We start from the raw sequence: 15,670 nt of genomic DNA on the forward strand, positions 1-15,670 counted from the left end.
CAGAAACCACTCAGGTCATCGAATTTGAAAGAGGCTCATCTGAAGATCGCGCAAAATGAAGAGGGTGTGGAATCTTTGACATCCACTGGGGTCAACTTCCGACGGGAACGAACTCTGAATCGGCTCCGAGTGCTACCGGGTCCTCGTGATAGGCGCTCTATCGACATTTCCAGCTCATTCGTCTCCAGGGGTGGTGCTCGTAGAAGAAACAAGCTGCCACCTACTGCTATATCTGCTCTCCCAGACAGCTCCAAGCATCTCGAGAATAGCTCGAGTCAACAAGCAGGGTCCGACATCAGCGAAACGAACCTCAGCGAAGGCTTGAGCAGCTCCGACTCACCACCCGATCAGCATAATGCGGCGCTAATTATCGCCCGGTTCTTCCGCAGTGTGTGCCGACTCGATAACGCTGCCGATCGTGCCCGTGAACTTTTGCGTCGACGTTGGCGAGAGCAACATCCAGACAAATACAGGACCCCGCTGTTCGAATTGACAAACCACGAGCAGCTTCGAGTTCTGCAGCTTTATAATCCCCACCTCTACGGATCGCAGCACCCTGCATCGCCACTTGCCTCGGCCTCAAAGTCAACTCGACTAGCAAGTGTTCCTCAGATGGAACAACACAAGCGACTGCGGCAGTGGCAAATACTTGCTCGAATGGGCCAGGAAACTGCGTTGTTGAACGAAACCAGTCAGCAAAAGACCCAGACTCCTCTAAGCAAGACAACGACACTCAGCGAAGCGTACCTGAGGCAGTCACCAGCATCTCGGGAGCGGCCCAAGACCGTGCTGGGGCTTGAGCGAATTCAACAAACCCATGATCTCGTGATGTTCGCAAAATCCCCACCAAGCTTTCGATACTACAGCACCTCGCAGCAATCCCGTGTTTTTCGTACGACGCATAACCTCAATGGCGTGCCCACCCTGAATCCTTTGAGCGGACCGACCAGCAATTGGCAATCTTGACGACAGCGCGTGCGTAACTTCAAAATTCGCGTTCGCTTCTCTGGGTTAATGAGGCTCACTAGAGTACTCATCTAGTACTTCCGCTAATTGCGTATTCAGTAAAAGCCACCGTGGTTTGGTGGTGGAACCAGCCGCCATGTGCTCGGCAACAACATGAAAAGGCTCGTAGATTTTCACCACCTTCCCTGGAGATAACTTCAGATACTCGGCGGTCTGGGGCTGGAAAAGTGCTTCTATCACGACGGAGTTTTCCGTTAAGCTTGCAGCGGTGGTTTTTTCCATGTTGGCGGCAACTTTCTGAACACGGCATTCGTGTGCCACAAATTGAGATCTTCCCATACAAATCTGCTGAAGGCAGACCACAACATGCCCTCGTTCTTGAATTGACTCGATCGAGCCGATGGTGCCCTTTGATGACGAGTGGTTGCTCTGTTGTGGCAGTAAGTGTTGGCCACGAGATCGCAGCAGTGTAAGGTCCCGGTTGCTCTTGCGAATTGCCTTGCGCAAAACGTCACCAATACTACCACGAACTTTGGAAACAAGACCATCGGGCTTGGGCTTCCGACCCATCGCAGCCCCTGCTGCTGGCGCAGGTTTCGATGGGGAGAAAATCTGCGGGGCAAACGGCTCGGTTCGCATCTGCTGCTCAGTATCGAGAATGGCATCGCCGTCTGTGGGGTCGATTGTTTGTGTCTAAGTATTTCGGCATCACGTAGCACAATCGAGTTTAGTGATAAGCCATACTTCGAAGTATACAGATAAAGCACGCGAATGCATACCAGGGAGAGCGAGGACTCGTCGTGGGCTGTGTTCTGCTGTGACATCATCGTTGCACGTTGCAGCACATCAGACAGTGATTTCCTCTTGGGCGCAGCAGAGCGGCCATCCACGCTATCATCCACGTTAGACGATAGCTGAGAAGTGCGCGGGCCCGACAGCGTCGGCGACATCGACTTCCGTCTACCAATTGCATACACAAACAGCAAACCAGAGATCAATTATCAAGTACGAGTCCTCAACTAACATAGGACAGGTCCTCACCTTTTCGCAGAAGCCGCTTCCAGCTGCGAGCGGCGCTTCTGGATCGCACTCAGTGACTTGCGGCGGTTCTTGGTGTCTGCAGCCGAAGGTTTCTGCGTGCTCCATCGAGCCGGCCTCGAGTCCGCCGCTTCAAAGCCCAACTTCTTCTTGGTCACGACTCGAGCGGCTTGGCCATTGTGCGGCTGAGTCCGTTTCAAGATGGAGCGGCCAACTGCGTTGCTGCTGCTGCTGCTAGAGCTTATTCGGTCCCGAGGTCCTCGAGCCGCTGGATCTGCAGCCGCATGCAGGAACGAATTCCCTCGACGTCCTGCAGCGTCCCCCACTCCACGTGTCGCCGCCTCCTTCTCCTGCTCTGCTGGTTTCGCCGCCTTCTGCGTCTGTTGCTGCTGCTGCTGCTGGATCAGCGTCGCGAAGGGGTTTTCCTGCTCCTCGTCCTCCTTCTGCTCCGCCTCATCCCCGCTATCATCTGCACACCAAAGTGTCAGTCTCTACTACTGCAGCCACACGGACATAACTGCAACGCACCGAGGCTGAAGAGCGGCTGCTGCTGCCGCGGGAAGATTTTGTTATTGCCGCCTGCATCAGCCGACGGAGCGGACGCCGACGCCGCGCGAGGGGCGGACACGGCGTCGGGAGACAGCAGCAGGTTGCGCGTGTGCGAGGCCGCGTCCAGCTCGTAGTACACGACGCGCTCTTCGTCCTCGTCCTCGTGCTGCGGGCGGCTCCGGCCGCCACTTCGCCGCATCATCGTATTGTTGCACTTTGCACTTTGGGTTTTGACTTTGATTAGCGCGCCAAAACAAATAGGGCGGGAAATGGTCGGACCAGAAAAAAGTCTCAGAAGTTGACGTTGCAGTGGTGTGTGTACCTATGACTCAATTGACTCGGGCGGATGGATACAACTGTACAGTATAGCATGCAATGATTGTTAAAAGCTGTTAGTCATGAATGCATCCTCCTATTTGCAGCCGAGCCATGCCTCCACTGTCACGTCGCAAGCATCCCCAACCTTGCGCTCGATCTGAAGCTGGCGCATCGTGATGTAGGCTGCTTGCGTCACGCAGCTAATCACCATCATACGCGTGTTGTAGCAGATGCCCTGCACCCCGTTCAAATAGCACTCCTTGTACAGCGTACTGCCGCACAGGTCGTCCGACGTGTACTTGGTCGGAGCGGCTGCCTCCAAGTCGTACGGAAACCCGTTCGGGCAGATCGCCGTCGCGTCGTATTGGTCCAGGATCGCTTTGTCCGCGTCGGACACCCGCTCGCTCACGCACGTCATGGGGTACGGCTCGCCAGCTTTGGGCAAGCACTGGAACGAGGTGGTGTCACACGTTCCCGTGATAAACCCATTGCAGCATACTCCCGTTCGATAGCGGATCCCGAGCGATTTCAGACTCACGAGAGGGGTCAGCGACGCAAGCGTCTTGATCCGCGTCGCTTCCACGATGTTCAAATCCGCCAGCTTCGAGAGGCCTTCAAAGCTCGGCATCTCTTTGAGCGAGTTCAGAATGGCCAGCGCCAGATACCGAAGGTTTTTGAGCGAAGAGAAAGACGGGAGCTCCTCCACGTCCGGGATGCCGCCAAAGTGGATGAAAGTCAGGTGCGGCATGTGGTCGAAGATCCCTGCGGGCACCACTTGCAGTCTCTTGCTGGTGTAGTCGCCCTCGAAATGACTATCATAGACATTAGAATACAGTAGATCGTTGTTGTTAGACCATTATTCGTTGCTTTTACGTAACTCGGGATACGTACAGATACTCCAGCTCGGATAGCTCCGACATCCACTCGGGAAGTCGCAACGTCTTCGTGTAGATCAAAATCAGCTGCTCAAGATTATGGCATTTTCGTAGCTCCTCTGGTAGTTCTGGTACGGCGCGGTTGATGATCTGGACGATACGCAACTCGCCCGCGTAGGCTAACTCGGCAAGATTCGAGCTAATATCGACAGGATCTGTCCACTCTGCAAATGTACGAGGCGCAGTTTGTCGGTCGGCGAATACCAGGCACGGACAGTGATCTGCGCCATAATTCCACCGATGGCTTGCCACAACGCACTTGTCGAACTTGCTGCACACAGCTTTACTCGATTGCACCGATCCAATCGAATACACGAAAATCGCAGAGCCCGTGACGAAAAAGATCAACGCCAACAGGACCTTCGCGGCGAAATGCCTCCCCATTTTTGGCTTCCACGTTGACGCCTCGAGCTTCTTGACCACAACAGCTTTGATGCTTTGCGCTCGTCCTCGCGGCTTGCTCTCGTCTGGTAGCGGCTGCACCTGCGCCTTGCGCTCTCGCTCGACTCGGCGCTCGTGGTGGTTGTGGATCAGCGTCATGATGATCTTGCGCCATTTGTACAGCGATATCAAGTTGAGCGCAGACTTGAAGAACAGCGACGACCCCGACGAGAACTGCAAGTAGTGGAACGCATTGCAGAAACTCGAGATCTGTGACGGGTCTCCGAAGAGCCGAGCGACGGTGTCGAAGGATCCGCCCTGGATTGTCTCCATCTTGGTCGCGAACTCGGCGCGGTTGAACTCGAACGTTTGGATGAAGTAGATCAGAACGACCAGCGGCGCGAACACGGCAAAGAAGAGGTCGTAGCTGTACAAGAGTACATAACACAAATATCGCCATAAAGACTGAGAGCTTGCAATCAACAGTAGTGCCGTAAATGATGAAGTGAGTAAGTACATACGTGTAGTAGAGTCGAGCGATGATCAGGTTGGGATCGACTACGTAACGTTGGGAGTGGTAGCAGGCCACAAACCAGTTGCATAGTAGAAGAACTGAATATGAGTATACGAGGGGAGCAGGAAATCCGTGGTCAAGGTACGTGAAGAGCGTTGTTGTCTGGAAGATTAGCTTGGGAAGATCCAGCGCAGCTGTCTACATGTACAGCACAAGATCGGTCACAGGACAAACGTGTTGGAATATGATAATACTGATGAAGTCGTGTCGCTGGAGTAATGCGAAGGCCTTACGATATAGTGATCGCGGATGTCCTTCGGGACGCTGTTCACCCACACAGCGAATGCATGAAACTTGATGTTCTTCACCATTCGAGCCTCAATGGTTGTACTTTCACCAACGTCACCAGCCGCATTCGTAGCGCCGTCCGAGTTGTCATTATCAGTGCCTATTTCCTCTCTTTTGGGTGTACGGCGATAGAAGAAGAGCATCAAACCCACCAACCCCGTGTAGCCGATTCCAAACAACGCAAGCATGACAGCAGAAGAGATCACAATTGACTCGTCGGGGCGAGGAAGCTGCCAGAACTCACCGTTGTCGAAGTTTGTCGTATTCATGACTGAATTGGCCATCTCGGTTGCATGCAGTTGGATGTAGGCGAGCATGAACGTCCAGATGGCCGACAGCACGAAGACGATCATCATGGGCACTCCCAAGAACCCAAACACATCGTAAAACGTGGAAACCTCGTTGAAGACAAACCCAGTCACCGATGGCCGGTGTCCAGACGATGCTCTCAGCGACGATCTTCTTGGCGGTGCCTCCAGTTTGGACTCGGTTGACGAGTGCGAGTTGTCACGCTTACGACCAACACGGTGTCTCTGGTCAGGATGGTCAGTATCGGCCACAGTGATGTCATCCGTCTGAAGCACGAGCCCCGATACTGGAGCCACCTCCCCGGGCTTGTCGATAACCTCAGCCGCTTCGTCGCTCTCGAGCTCCGTCATCCCCGCTGGCTTTCTCCCCCTCACGTCACTTTTAAAGTCGTGTTGTGTGCGTCTTGCTAACGAATAACTGATGAGCTGCCGCGTCGAAACGGACACTGACTCAATCGACTGTTCGATGGTAATAATACATTTGACAACCTCTCTCATTCAAACACACACTTAAGTACAGTAGATCGCGGCGCAGTTCATTCAGCGCCAGAAACCCCGCGTACGAACGGAAACAGAATAATCGCATATGCCTGTAGTTCAAGCTAGTGAACTACAGGCGTTTGAGATTATGGTTATCCCAGTACCCGATGAATGGGATCACTACCAGCTAGAGAATTTAATTGCAACCGAGCCATGCCTCCACTGTCACGTCGCAAGCATCCCCAACCTTGCGCTCGATCTGAAGCTGGCGCATCGTGATGTAGGCTGCTTGCGTCACGCAGCTAATCACCATCATACGCGTGTTGTAGCAGATGCCCTGCACCCCGTTCAAATAGCACTCCTTGTACAGCGTACTGCCGCACAGGTCGTCCGACGTGTACTTGGTCGGAGCGGCTGCCTCCAAGTCGTACGGAAACCCGTTCGGGCAGATCGCCGTCGCGTCGTATTGGTCCAGGATCGCTTTGTCCGCGTCGGACACCCGCTCGCTCACGCACGTCATGGGGTACGGCTCGCCAGCTTTGGGCAAGCACTGGAACGAGGTGGTGTCACACGTTCCCGTGATAAACCCATTGCAGCATACTCCCGTTCGATAGCGGATCCCGAGCGATTTCAGACTCACGAGAGGGGTCAGCGACGCAAGCGTCTTGATCCGCGTCGCTTCCACGATGTTCAAATCCGCCAGCTTCGAGAGGCCTTCAAAGCTCGGCATCTCTTTGAGCGAGTTCAGAATGGCCAGCGCCAGATACCGAAGGTTTTTGAGCGAAGAGAAAGACGGGAGCTCCTCCACGTCCGGGATGCCGCCAAAGTGGATGAAAGTCAGGTGCGGCATGTGGTCGAAGATCCCTGCGGGCACCACTTGCAGTCTCTTGCTGGTGTAGTCGCCCTCGAAATGACTATCATAGACATTAGAATACAGTAGATCGTTGTTGTTAGACCATTATTCGTTGCTTTTACGTAACTCGGGATACGTACAGATACTCCAGCTCGGATAGCTCCGACATCCACTCGGGAAGTCGCAACGTCTTCGTGTAGATCAAAATCAGCTGCTCAAGATTATGGCATTTTCGTAGCTCCTCTGGTAGTTCTGGTACGGCGCGGTTGATGATCTGGACGATACGCAACTCGCCCGCGTAGGCTAACTCGGCAAGATTCGAGCTAATATCGACAGGATCTGTCCACTCTGCAAATGTACGAGGCGCAGTTTGTCGGTCGGCGAATACCAGGCACGGACAGTGATCTGCGCCATAATTCCACCGATGGCTTGCCACAACGCACTTGTCGAACTTGCTGCACACAGCTTTACTCGATTGCACCGATCCAATCGAATACACGAAAATCGCAGAGCCCGTGACGAAAAAGATCAACGCCAACAGGACCTTCGCGGCGAAATGCCTCCCCATTTTTGGCTTCCACGTTGACGCCTCGAGCTTCTTGACCACAACAGCTTTGATGCTTTGCGCTCGTCCTCGCGGCTTGCTCTCGTCTGGTAGCGGCTGCACCTGCGCCTTGCGCTCTCGCTCGACTCGGCGCTCGTGGTGGTTGTGGATCAGCGTCATGATGATCTTGCGCCATTTGTACAGCGATATCAAGTTGAGCGCAGACTTGAAGAACAGCGACGACCCCGACGAGAACTGCAAGTAGTGGAACGCATTGCAGAAACTCGAGATCTGTGATGGGTCTCCGAAGAGCCGAGCGACGGTGTCGAAGGATCCGCCCTGGATTGTCTCCATCTTGGTCGCGAACTCGGCGCGGTTGAATTGAAATGTCAGGATGAAATACACTAGCACCACCAGCGGTGCGAACACGGCAAAGAAGAGGTCGTAGCTGCACAGATACCACACGAGACATCATATCGTTGGTTGATATATTACTATCATAAGACGGAAGAGGTAAGTACGTACGTGTAGTAAAGCCGAGCGATAATCAAATTGGGGTCCACCACGTAACGCTGGGACCGGTAGCAGGCCACGAACCAGTTGCATAGAAGAAGAATGGAGTACAAGTAAGCAACGGGGATCGGAAATCCCAAACTGAGGTACGTGAAGAGTGTTGTTGTCTGGAAGATCAACTTGGGAAGATCCAGCACCGCAGTCTACAGGGGCAATATGACCCGAACAATAGAAATTGTCAACGTCAGCTTTGTACAAGACTACTACCAAGATAAGGAACCTTACATAGTAGTGGTCGCGGATATCTTTCGGAATGTTGCACTTGTGTCTCATCCACGCGATTAATGTATCCAATGTGCTCCTTTTCGCACCAGCTTCTTCAACTCCAACGGCGATTTCGCCGACGCTGGCGAAGGTGTTCCTCCCATTGACTGGGTATCGTTCTTCTGAGCCTGACTTCTTGACATTGAAAGCGCGATAAAAGAAAACCATCAGCACCACTAGCCCCGTGTAGCCGATTCCAAATAGCGAGAGCATGACTGCGGACGAAATCACAATTGATTCGTCTGGACGAGGGAGCTGCCAGAACTCGCCGTTGTCGAAGTGTGTCGTATTCATGATTGAGTTGGCCATCTCGGTGGGATGCACTTGGATGTAGGCTAGCGTGAACGTCCAGACAGCCGAAAGCACAAACACGATAATCATAGGCGCTCCCAAGAACCCAAATACATCGTTAAATGTGGCAGCCTCTGTGAAGACGAGTTCAGTCACTGATGGTCGTGGAACGGCTGATGTCTGCAGTGAGGAGCGCCGTGGCGGTGTTTCTCCGACAGATTCCGTTGGTGGTTCTACTTTGTTGCATTCGCGATCACGCCGATGCCGATAATTATGATGCTCCTCATGAACAACACCGACGTCGTCCGTTCCAAGCACGAGATCGGCAATTTGTTTTTCTTCCGCTGCATCGCTGGCTGGGTCACTGCTCATGTCTGCCGGCATCTTCGCCACGCTGCACCGCGACTTGAGATCTGTGCACACATGAATACTGCGGGTGAAGAGGCTTTTGAAACGGATGATCTGGGAATAGCCCCCCCCCCGTTGTCCTTGCCTTACGAGAACCTGAAATATCGTGGTCGCGTCGCGTTCTGCCCTGTTGCGGTATCATGGTCCATTCGCTGAACCAACTGGTTCATTGTTGTTTGTCAGCCCCCCCCCCTCCCAACTGGTACTCCGTGATCTTCTCCACTTCGTACTCGTTCGAGTCTCGATCTGGGGCCCAGCTGTCCTCCGGAACTAAGACTTCGTCGAAATCAAGTCGATCTGCTTCGTCCACCGTGAGCGCGATCTGCGGTCGATCAGGGAAGTCCCTGACCAACTTCAGCTTCGAAACATGCACGATCGGGAAACATACATGCACGCTGCTAGACGTTCAAAACTGTAGTCTTCCCAGCTATTGCATAGAAAATTAAAAAGCGTTCCTTCAAATTAGTAGAGCTCGCAAGGCGCACACGCAAAACCCGTAGCGTCCTACATATACCCGCAGTGCTCACCACCTACCTAGTCAATACTGGGAACAGGAGAGCCCAACCAATCAATCCGTGCACTGGGCCACTTCGTCTTCATAATTTCTTCGAGTGGGGGTGAACCGTGACCCCCGCTCCTCCCCGAATTTTCTATCGGGACCGATTTACCAATGAACTCCGTCAACTTTTCGAGCGTCACACGACACTTGGCCAGTTGAGGACGCCGGCCGTTGCTCTGAGTATCATTGCTTCCTAGCCCATTGTAGTAGAACCAGTCGAAGGACAGCACTGGATTTTGCGTTGGTTCAGGGGCCGATGGTTGACTTGGCTGTGAGCTCGCAGGAGCAGGTGCAGAGGGGGTAGCGGAGCCACCACTCTCTTCTGCATCAAACTGTGCCTGCAGCTCCCGCGCGAGATCAGAATCCGACCGCTGAAGAGGAGGGCGCCCTTCCGTCTTGGCGTTCGCATCGAACTCTCCTGACAACGCCAGCTCAAAATCGTTGGTGTGCAGGAGCACCGAGATGACCTTCCAATACTCGTCCCAAAGCACGATACCAGCACCGCTAGAGATTTCGAGTCTGGCCAACAACCGCGCCATCCAATACTCATTTGAGAGGACCTCGGGCGATACTCCAAGCTGCTTGAGCGACTCAGCGAGCGACGCCATCTCCATAAAACCTGTCTCCATAGGGTCGAACGTCTTAAACACTCTCTGTACGCGCTGGAAGAGCTGTGTAGAGGCCGATTCCTCACATACACGAGGATCCAAGGCAAATCCAACGCTGAAGTGCGACGAGCTGCCAAGTACCCACACGGGGAACTGCGGGGACTTGTAGTAGCTGCCCACCTGGCAGTAGCACAACGCCTCCAGCTGCGTCAAGTAGCCAATACGCGCGCGTTGCGGCACGCCATGCAAGAACAGCCCCGAGTCGCCCATGGGGACGCTCCCGTCAAACACGTTGGACACGGCCTTGCCCGTGAGCAGCAGGTTCAGCAGCTCCTGTGTGCAGTGGCCGAATGCGCCCGTCAAATTGTTCGCTGGGTCGTCCATTTCCTCGCGCACAGCGTCCACGCCCTTGGTCCGCAGCACGCTGAACGTGAAGTTGATGACGCCCAGCGGGCTGCAGAACGCGGGCATCTCGCGCAGCAGCAGCGCCACCAGCTCCTGCGGCGGAGCGTCCGTATCTGCCTGCGTCACGGGCACTTGCACCGCGCTCTCTCTGTAGCTCGGCGACTCAGTGTCCGTGTTCTCGGCCACCACCACGCGCACCACCGCTGGGTCGCCGCCTCCAGCGCACTGCAGCAGCAGCAGCGAGGCCATGGCCTCGGCCAGCAGCTGCCGTCGCGCCGCCTCGTCCTCCACCAGGCGGTCCTGCGTCATCAACTGCTGCAGGTCGCAATCCGCAGCGCTGCGCAGCGTCTCGCCGTGGCGCACGAACAGGAAGCGCCGCAGCAGCTCGGCCTGCACGGCCGCCAGCACGCCGCACGGGCCGCCGTGGCCCTGCACGAGCCCCAGCGGGAAGGCCTGCAGCGTCTGGAACTCGAAGCCCTGCTGGTACCAGCGGCGCGCGTCGTCGGTCCCCGGCGCCGGCCACAGCAGACGGAGCAGCGCGCTCACGTCGGCCGCCGACAAGGAGCTGGTCATGGCGATTGGAGTGATTGAAGCGAAGGCTGCTACTTCACGTACAATACATACATTAGCGTACGGTACACCCCGTTAGTGTGGTGCACACGTTGCTCACATGTCGCACACCGTATATTGGCTCTCTGGCCGTTACTTTCGGAGCCCGCGGCTTCCTGGTGTCGCGCGTGACGACCGGCGTTGGGATCGTGCCCTCGCTCGGACTTGAAGAAGCGGGCCCGCTTGACGCGCGCTGAGTTGGGCTTGGCTCGGTTGCCGCGTCGCGCGCTCTATTTCGGCCCTTCTCGCGCGGGGCCCGGGGAAGGACTCGCCTCTTGCGGGATGTGTGCGAGCACGACAGCGCCAGGTTGAAGTGGCCGCCCGAAGATGCACGTCTTGCCGTCTGCGCCGCCGCGTTGGCAGTTTTATCTTGTCCGACCGGCGCGCGGGCGTCTCACGGGTGGCGCAGCCATCTCGGCTACGGAGCTGGTGGCGGCTATCCCCAATCGCGCGGAGCGCACTTGTGGGCCCGAGCGGCACCGGAGCTCGTTGACTGTCTTGAAGGGGGAACGGGCTGGTGAAATGGTGATATCAGATGCCCAATCGCATCGTGCGATCGAAGCTCGGTATTGTCGATTAACCTGCTATTACTAATGTTCTGTTAAATAGCAAGTACGAGAGTATAAAGGCGCATGTTGAAATTACTTACAAAGGGTCTGTGTAACTCATGCCTGTGGTAGGTGATAGCTTGTGCGGTGTTTAACTGTACTGCGGGAAATAAAGACGAGCACTGGCGGCCGATGACAGCCGACGGACGCAACGAAGCGTCATTCGCGCCGGAGGCGAGCCATTCGGCTATTTCCACGCGCTAGCGACGGAGAGCGAGAGCATCGAGATGCAGCAGCAGCAGGACAAGCAGCAGGAGCTCGAGCAGCGCGCGCTGCGGCCGGACGACGCGCCGCAGGAGCCGACCCCGGTCGTCGAGGAGGAGCCGAAGAGCGCCGTCGCAGCGCCCGCGTGCGCCCAGGACGTGGCCGCGTTCTGCCAGAAGGAGGCCAACATCGCGGCGCTGCTGCGCGAGGCGCCCGACGTGGTCGAGCCGCGCAAGATCGTCGAGGCCGTGCGCAAGGTGCGCGTGTGCATGCTCTCGCACGCGGACGTGCTGTCCGTCGACTGCGTGAACACGCTGTCGGTCGACGTGCTGGGCGCGGCCCCCACGATGGCTGCGTCCGTGCCCGCCAAGAAGGTCGCGGAGCTGGACAACGCGGACGGCGTGGACGACGACTCGTCCATGGAGATCAACATCTACTACTCGAGGCACCACAACGGCGGCGCGGGCCACGCGCTGCGCTCGGGCGACGCGCTCGCGGCGAACCACGTGCAGACGGGAGGGCCGTCGTCCGCGATCTCGGAGGTGCTGGCACACCCGGTCACGTGGGTCTTCGTGCTGCCGTTCTTCGTGATCGGAATGTACGTGAGCGTCACGAGGATCGCGACGTTCCTGCGCCGCCGACGCGAGGAGCGCCGCATCGAGAGCAAGCAGTACATGCCCGTGAATTGACCGGCGCCGTCGTTGTAGATAGTTTGTAAGTACTAAGAGGCTCAGGCCAGGAGTAGCCGAGCTGCATATATATGAGATGGAGGGGGTGAGCGCATGGGAATCGCCACCACACACACCAAATACAAAGCCGTATTTTATTTACCACACTCATGCACCGCATTCTCTTCCACTGGATGCGAGGAATCATTCCTGGCGCACCGCGACAGGCATGGGCTCCGCTGGATCCAAGCAGCCGACGCTTCGGCACCGTCACAGAACATGCACTTCGGTGAGTTCGCCATCGATCATTTTGCATCTGGTGTTTACCACACATATGTAGTGTACAGTACACAATCGGCCGTGTGAAACGTGGCGTCGCTCCGTGGATCTAATCCACAACAAAGCTTCCCCCTTCGACGCGAGTGACCATGCAGCAGGGCGGCTACGGCGGCGGCTACGACCAGCAGCAAGGCGGCTACGGCCAGCAGCAGTATGACCAGCAGCAGTACGCGCAGCAGCAGCAAGGCGGCTACGACCAGCAGCAGCAGCAGCAGTACGCGCAGCAACAGGGAGGCTACGACCAGCAGCAGCAGCAGTACGGCCAACAGGGCGGCTACGACCAGTACGGCCAGCAGCAGCAGGGGGGCTACGACCAGTACGGGCAGCAGGGCGGCTACCAGCCGGGCATGCAGCCCCAGGAGTGGGACTTCCACGCCATGGAGGCCAAGGACGGCGTGCGCTTCTCGTGGAACTCGTGGCCCTGCACCAAGCTGGAGCAGACGCGCTGCGTCATGCCCACGGGCTGCCTGTACCAGCCGCTGAAGCCCATCGACGGCATGCCGCCCGCCGTCGAGTACGACCCCATCCACTGCAAGGCCTGCGCCGCCGTGCTCAACCCGTACTGCCAGGTGGACTTCGTGTCCAAGCTCTGGGTGTGCCCGTTCTGCGTGACGCGCAACCACTTCCCGCCGCACTACGCCGAGAACATCACGCAGGAGAACCTGCCCGCCGAGCTCATCCCGCAGTACACGACGCTCGAGTACGAGCTGCAGAACCGCCAGGCCGGGCCCCCCGTCTTCGTCTTCTGCATTGACACGTGCGTCCCCGAGGAGGAGCTCGAGGAGCTCAAGGACTCGATCCAGCAGACGCTCAACCAGCTGCCGCCCGATGCGCTCATCGGCCTCGTGACCTTCGGCACCATGGTGCACGTGCACGAGCTGGGCTTCCCGGAGGTGCCCAAGTCGCACGTCTTCCGCGGCAACAAGGACTTCACGGCGCAGCAGGTGTACGACATGCTGGGACTGGCGGCCACGCGCAAGCAGCAGCAGCAGCAGATGCCCGGCCAGCCTCAGCAGCCTCAGCAGCAGACCAGCAACTCGGCGCGCTTCCTGCTGCCGGTGTTTGAGTGCGGCTTCACGCTGGAATCCATCCTCGAGGACCTCCAGCGCGACCCGTGGCCCGTGGCCGCGGACCAGCGCCCGCAGCGCTGCACCGGTGTGGCCATGTCCGTGTGCGTGGGCCTCCTCGAGGCCACGTTCCATGGCCAGGGTGCCCGTATCATGATGTTCGTCGGTGGCCCCCCAACGGTCGGCCCGGGCGCCATTGTGAGCCGCGACCGCAAGGAGGACATCCGTTCCCACACGGACCTGCAGAAGGACAAGGCGCCGCTCACGAAGAAGGCGCTGGTGCACTACAACGACCTGGCGGCTCGCTGTGTGGCCTCGAGCCACGTGGTCGACATCTTCGCGTGTTCTCTGGATCAGAGTGGTGTGATGGAGATGGCGGCGTGTGTGCAAAAGACTGGCGGTGTGATCGTGCTTGCCGACTCGTTCGGCCAGTCCGTCTTCCGCGAGTCCTTCCGCCGCATGTTCAGCAAGTTCTCGGATGAAGCGGCAGACTGCGACAAGGACCAGCTCACGATGGCCTTCGCGGCCTCGGTGGAGGTGCTTACCAGCCGCGAGTTCAAGGTTGCTGGTGCCATTGGCCCTTGCGCCCCGCTGAAGCGCCAGGGAGCGGCGCCGAAGAACGTCTCGGAGGTGGAGATTGGTGTGGGTGGCACCAACGCGTGGTCCATGGGCGGCATTGACCCCAACACCACCGTTGCCATCTACTTTGACATTTCTAACCAGACGCCGTTGGCGCCGGGCAAGGCGCGCTACATCCAGTTGATCACGCGCTACCAGCACGCGAGTGGTCGTTATCGCACTCGTGTGACGACGATCTGTGGTCCCTGGACTGTGGACCCGAACGACACGGCCTCGCTGGGCCGTGGCTTCGACCAGGAGGCTGCCGCCGTGTTGCTGGCACGTATTGCTGTGCACCGCTCGGAGCAGGGCGAGGAGCAGCTCGACATCATGCGCTGGATCGACCGATCGCTCATCCGACTGGCTTCGCGCTTCGCCGACTACCGCAAGGACGACCCGTCCTCGTTCCGTTTGTCGCCGGAGTTCGCAATTTTCCCCCAGTTCATGTTCCACCTGCGCCGTTCGCAGTTCCTGACGGTGTTCGGCTACTCGCCTGATGAAAGTTCGTACTACCGCCACTGCCTGCTGCGCGAGAGTACGACAAACTCGCTCGTGATGATTCAACCGTCCCTGCTGTCGTACTCGTTCAACGGACCCCCCGTGCCGGCACTGCTGGATGCTGCCAGCGTGCGGTCCGACACAATTCTGCTGCTGGACTCGTTCTTCTACGTCGTGGTCTTCCACGGTGACACGATCGCCGCGTGGCGTGACCAGAAATTCCACGAGGACCCCGCCCACGAGAACTTCAAGAACCTGCTCGAGGCTCCGCAGGCCGACGCGCAGCTTATCATGGACTCCCGCTTCCCCGTTCCGCGCTACGTCGTGTGTGACCAGCACAAGTCCCAGTCGCGTTTCCTCATGGCCAAGCTCAACCCGAGTGTCACGCACAACAGCATGGACGGCCAGGGCGAGGTCATCTTCACGGACGACGTGAGTTTGAAGGTGTTCATGGAGCACCTGATGAACCTGGCCGTCAAGTCGTAGAGCAGTAGATCATGACTCCCGACCGAAGGGTACACACGTAGTAAAGAATGATTGAAGCAATGTTAAGTCGGGCGTGAACTGTATAAGCATGGACTTGTGCGGCCTGGTGATCTGTATGTATACATGTACGCTTCGAAGCATTACGAGGAGTTCATGTATCGAACTATTGTAACTTTAGCTGTTTGGGTCTACAGCGATCTGTTGACGGATTCTTAGCTGATAGTCCCGTTA

General features: G+C 57.1%; 6 protein-coding genes across 6 annotated transcripts; 2 read left to right on the forward strand and 4 right to left on the reverse strand.

The window, feature by feature from the left end:
* Positions 1-1,011: 1,011 nt before the first annotated feature.
* Positions 1,012-2,755, reverse strand: PHYSODRAFT_299361 (hypothetical protein; the record flags this gene model as incomplete). Its single annotated transcript, XM_009526164.1, has 4 exons — positions 1,012-1,659; positions 1,746-1,926; positions 2,008-2,473; positions 2,533-2,755. 4 exons carry the CDS (start codon positions 2,753-2,755, stop codon positions 1,012-1,014), a joined length of 1,518 nt encoding a protein of 505 aa, XP_009524459.1.
* Positions 2,756-2,965: 210 nt separating this feature from the next.
* Positions 2,966-5,708, reverse strand: PHYSODRAFT_493304 (hypothetical protein; the record flags this gene model as incomplete). Its single annotated transcript, XM_009526165.1, has 4 exons — positions 2,966-3,683; positions 3,763-4,614; positions 4,709-4,899; positions 4,995-5,708. The coding sequence occupies 4 exons, from the start codon at positions 5,706-5,708 to the stop codon at positions 2,966-2,968; spliced, it is 2,475 nt and encodes an 824-aa protein (XP_009524460.1).
* Positions 5,709-6,033: 325 nt separating this feature from the next.
* On the reverse strand, positions 6,034-8,734 carry PHYSODRAFT_313814 (hypothetical protein; the record flags this gene model as incomplete). Its single annotated transcript, XM_009526166.1, has 4 exons — positions 6,034-6,751; positions 6,831-7,682; positions 7,760-7,950; positions 8,033-8,734. 4 exons carry the CDS (start codon positions 8,732-8,734, stop codon positions 6,034-6,036), a joined length of 2,463 nt encoding a protein of 820 aa, XP_009524461.1.
* Positions 8,735-9,170: 436 nt separating this feature from the next.
* Positions 9,171-10,915, reverse strand: PHYSODRAFT_557648 (hypothetical protein; the record flags this gene model as incomplete). Its single annotated transcript, XM_009526167.1, has 1 exon — positions 9,171-10,915. One exon carries the CDS (start codon positions 10,913-10,915, stop codon positions 9,305-9,307), a length of 1,611 nt encoding a protein of 536 aa, XP_009524462.1. The 3' UTR covers positions 9,171-9,304.
* Positions 10,916-11,786: 871 nt separating this feature from the next.
* PHYSODRAFT_247421 (hypothetical protein) lies at positions 11,787-12,452 on the forward strand (the record flags this gene model as incomplete). The annotated part of the gene is made up of 2 exons (XM_009526168.1): positions 11,787-12,164; positions 12,276-12,452. The coding sequence occupies 2 exons, from the start codon at positions 11,787-11,789 to the stop codon at positions 12,450-12,452; spliced, it is 555 nt and encodes a 184-aa protein (XP_009524463.1).
* A 695-nt stretch (positions 12,453-13,147) lies between these two features.
* Positions 13,148-15,439, forward strand: PHYSODRAFT_247465 (vesicle coat complex COPII subunit SEC23; the record flags this gene model as incomplete). Its single annotated transcript, XM_009526169.1, has 1 exon — positions 13,148-15,439. The coding sequence occupies one exon, from the start codon at positions 13,148-13,150 to the stop codon at positions 15,437-15,439; it is 2,292 nt and encodes a 763-aa protein (XP_009524464.1).
* Between the last annotated feature and the right edge of the window lie 231 nt (positions 15,440-15,670).

This window comes from Phytophthora sojae (assembly GCF_000149755.1).
Source record: "Phytophthora sojae unplaced genomic scaffold PHYSOscaffold_3, whole genome shotgun sequence".
Classification (NCBI taxonomy): Eukaryota; Oomycota; class Peronosporomycetes; order Peronosporales; family Peronosporaceae; genus Phytophthora; species Phytophthora sojae.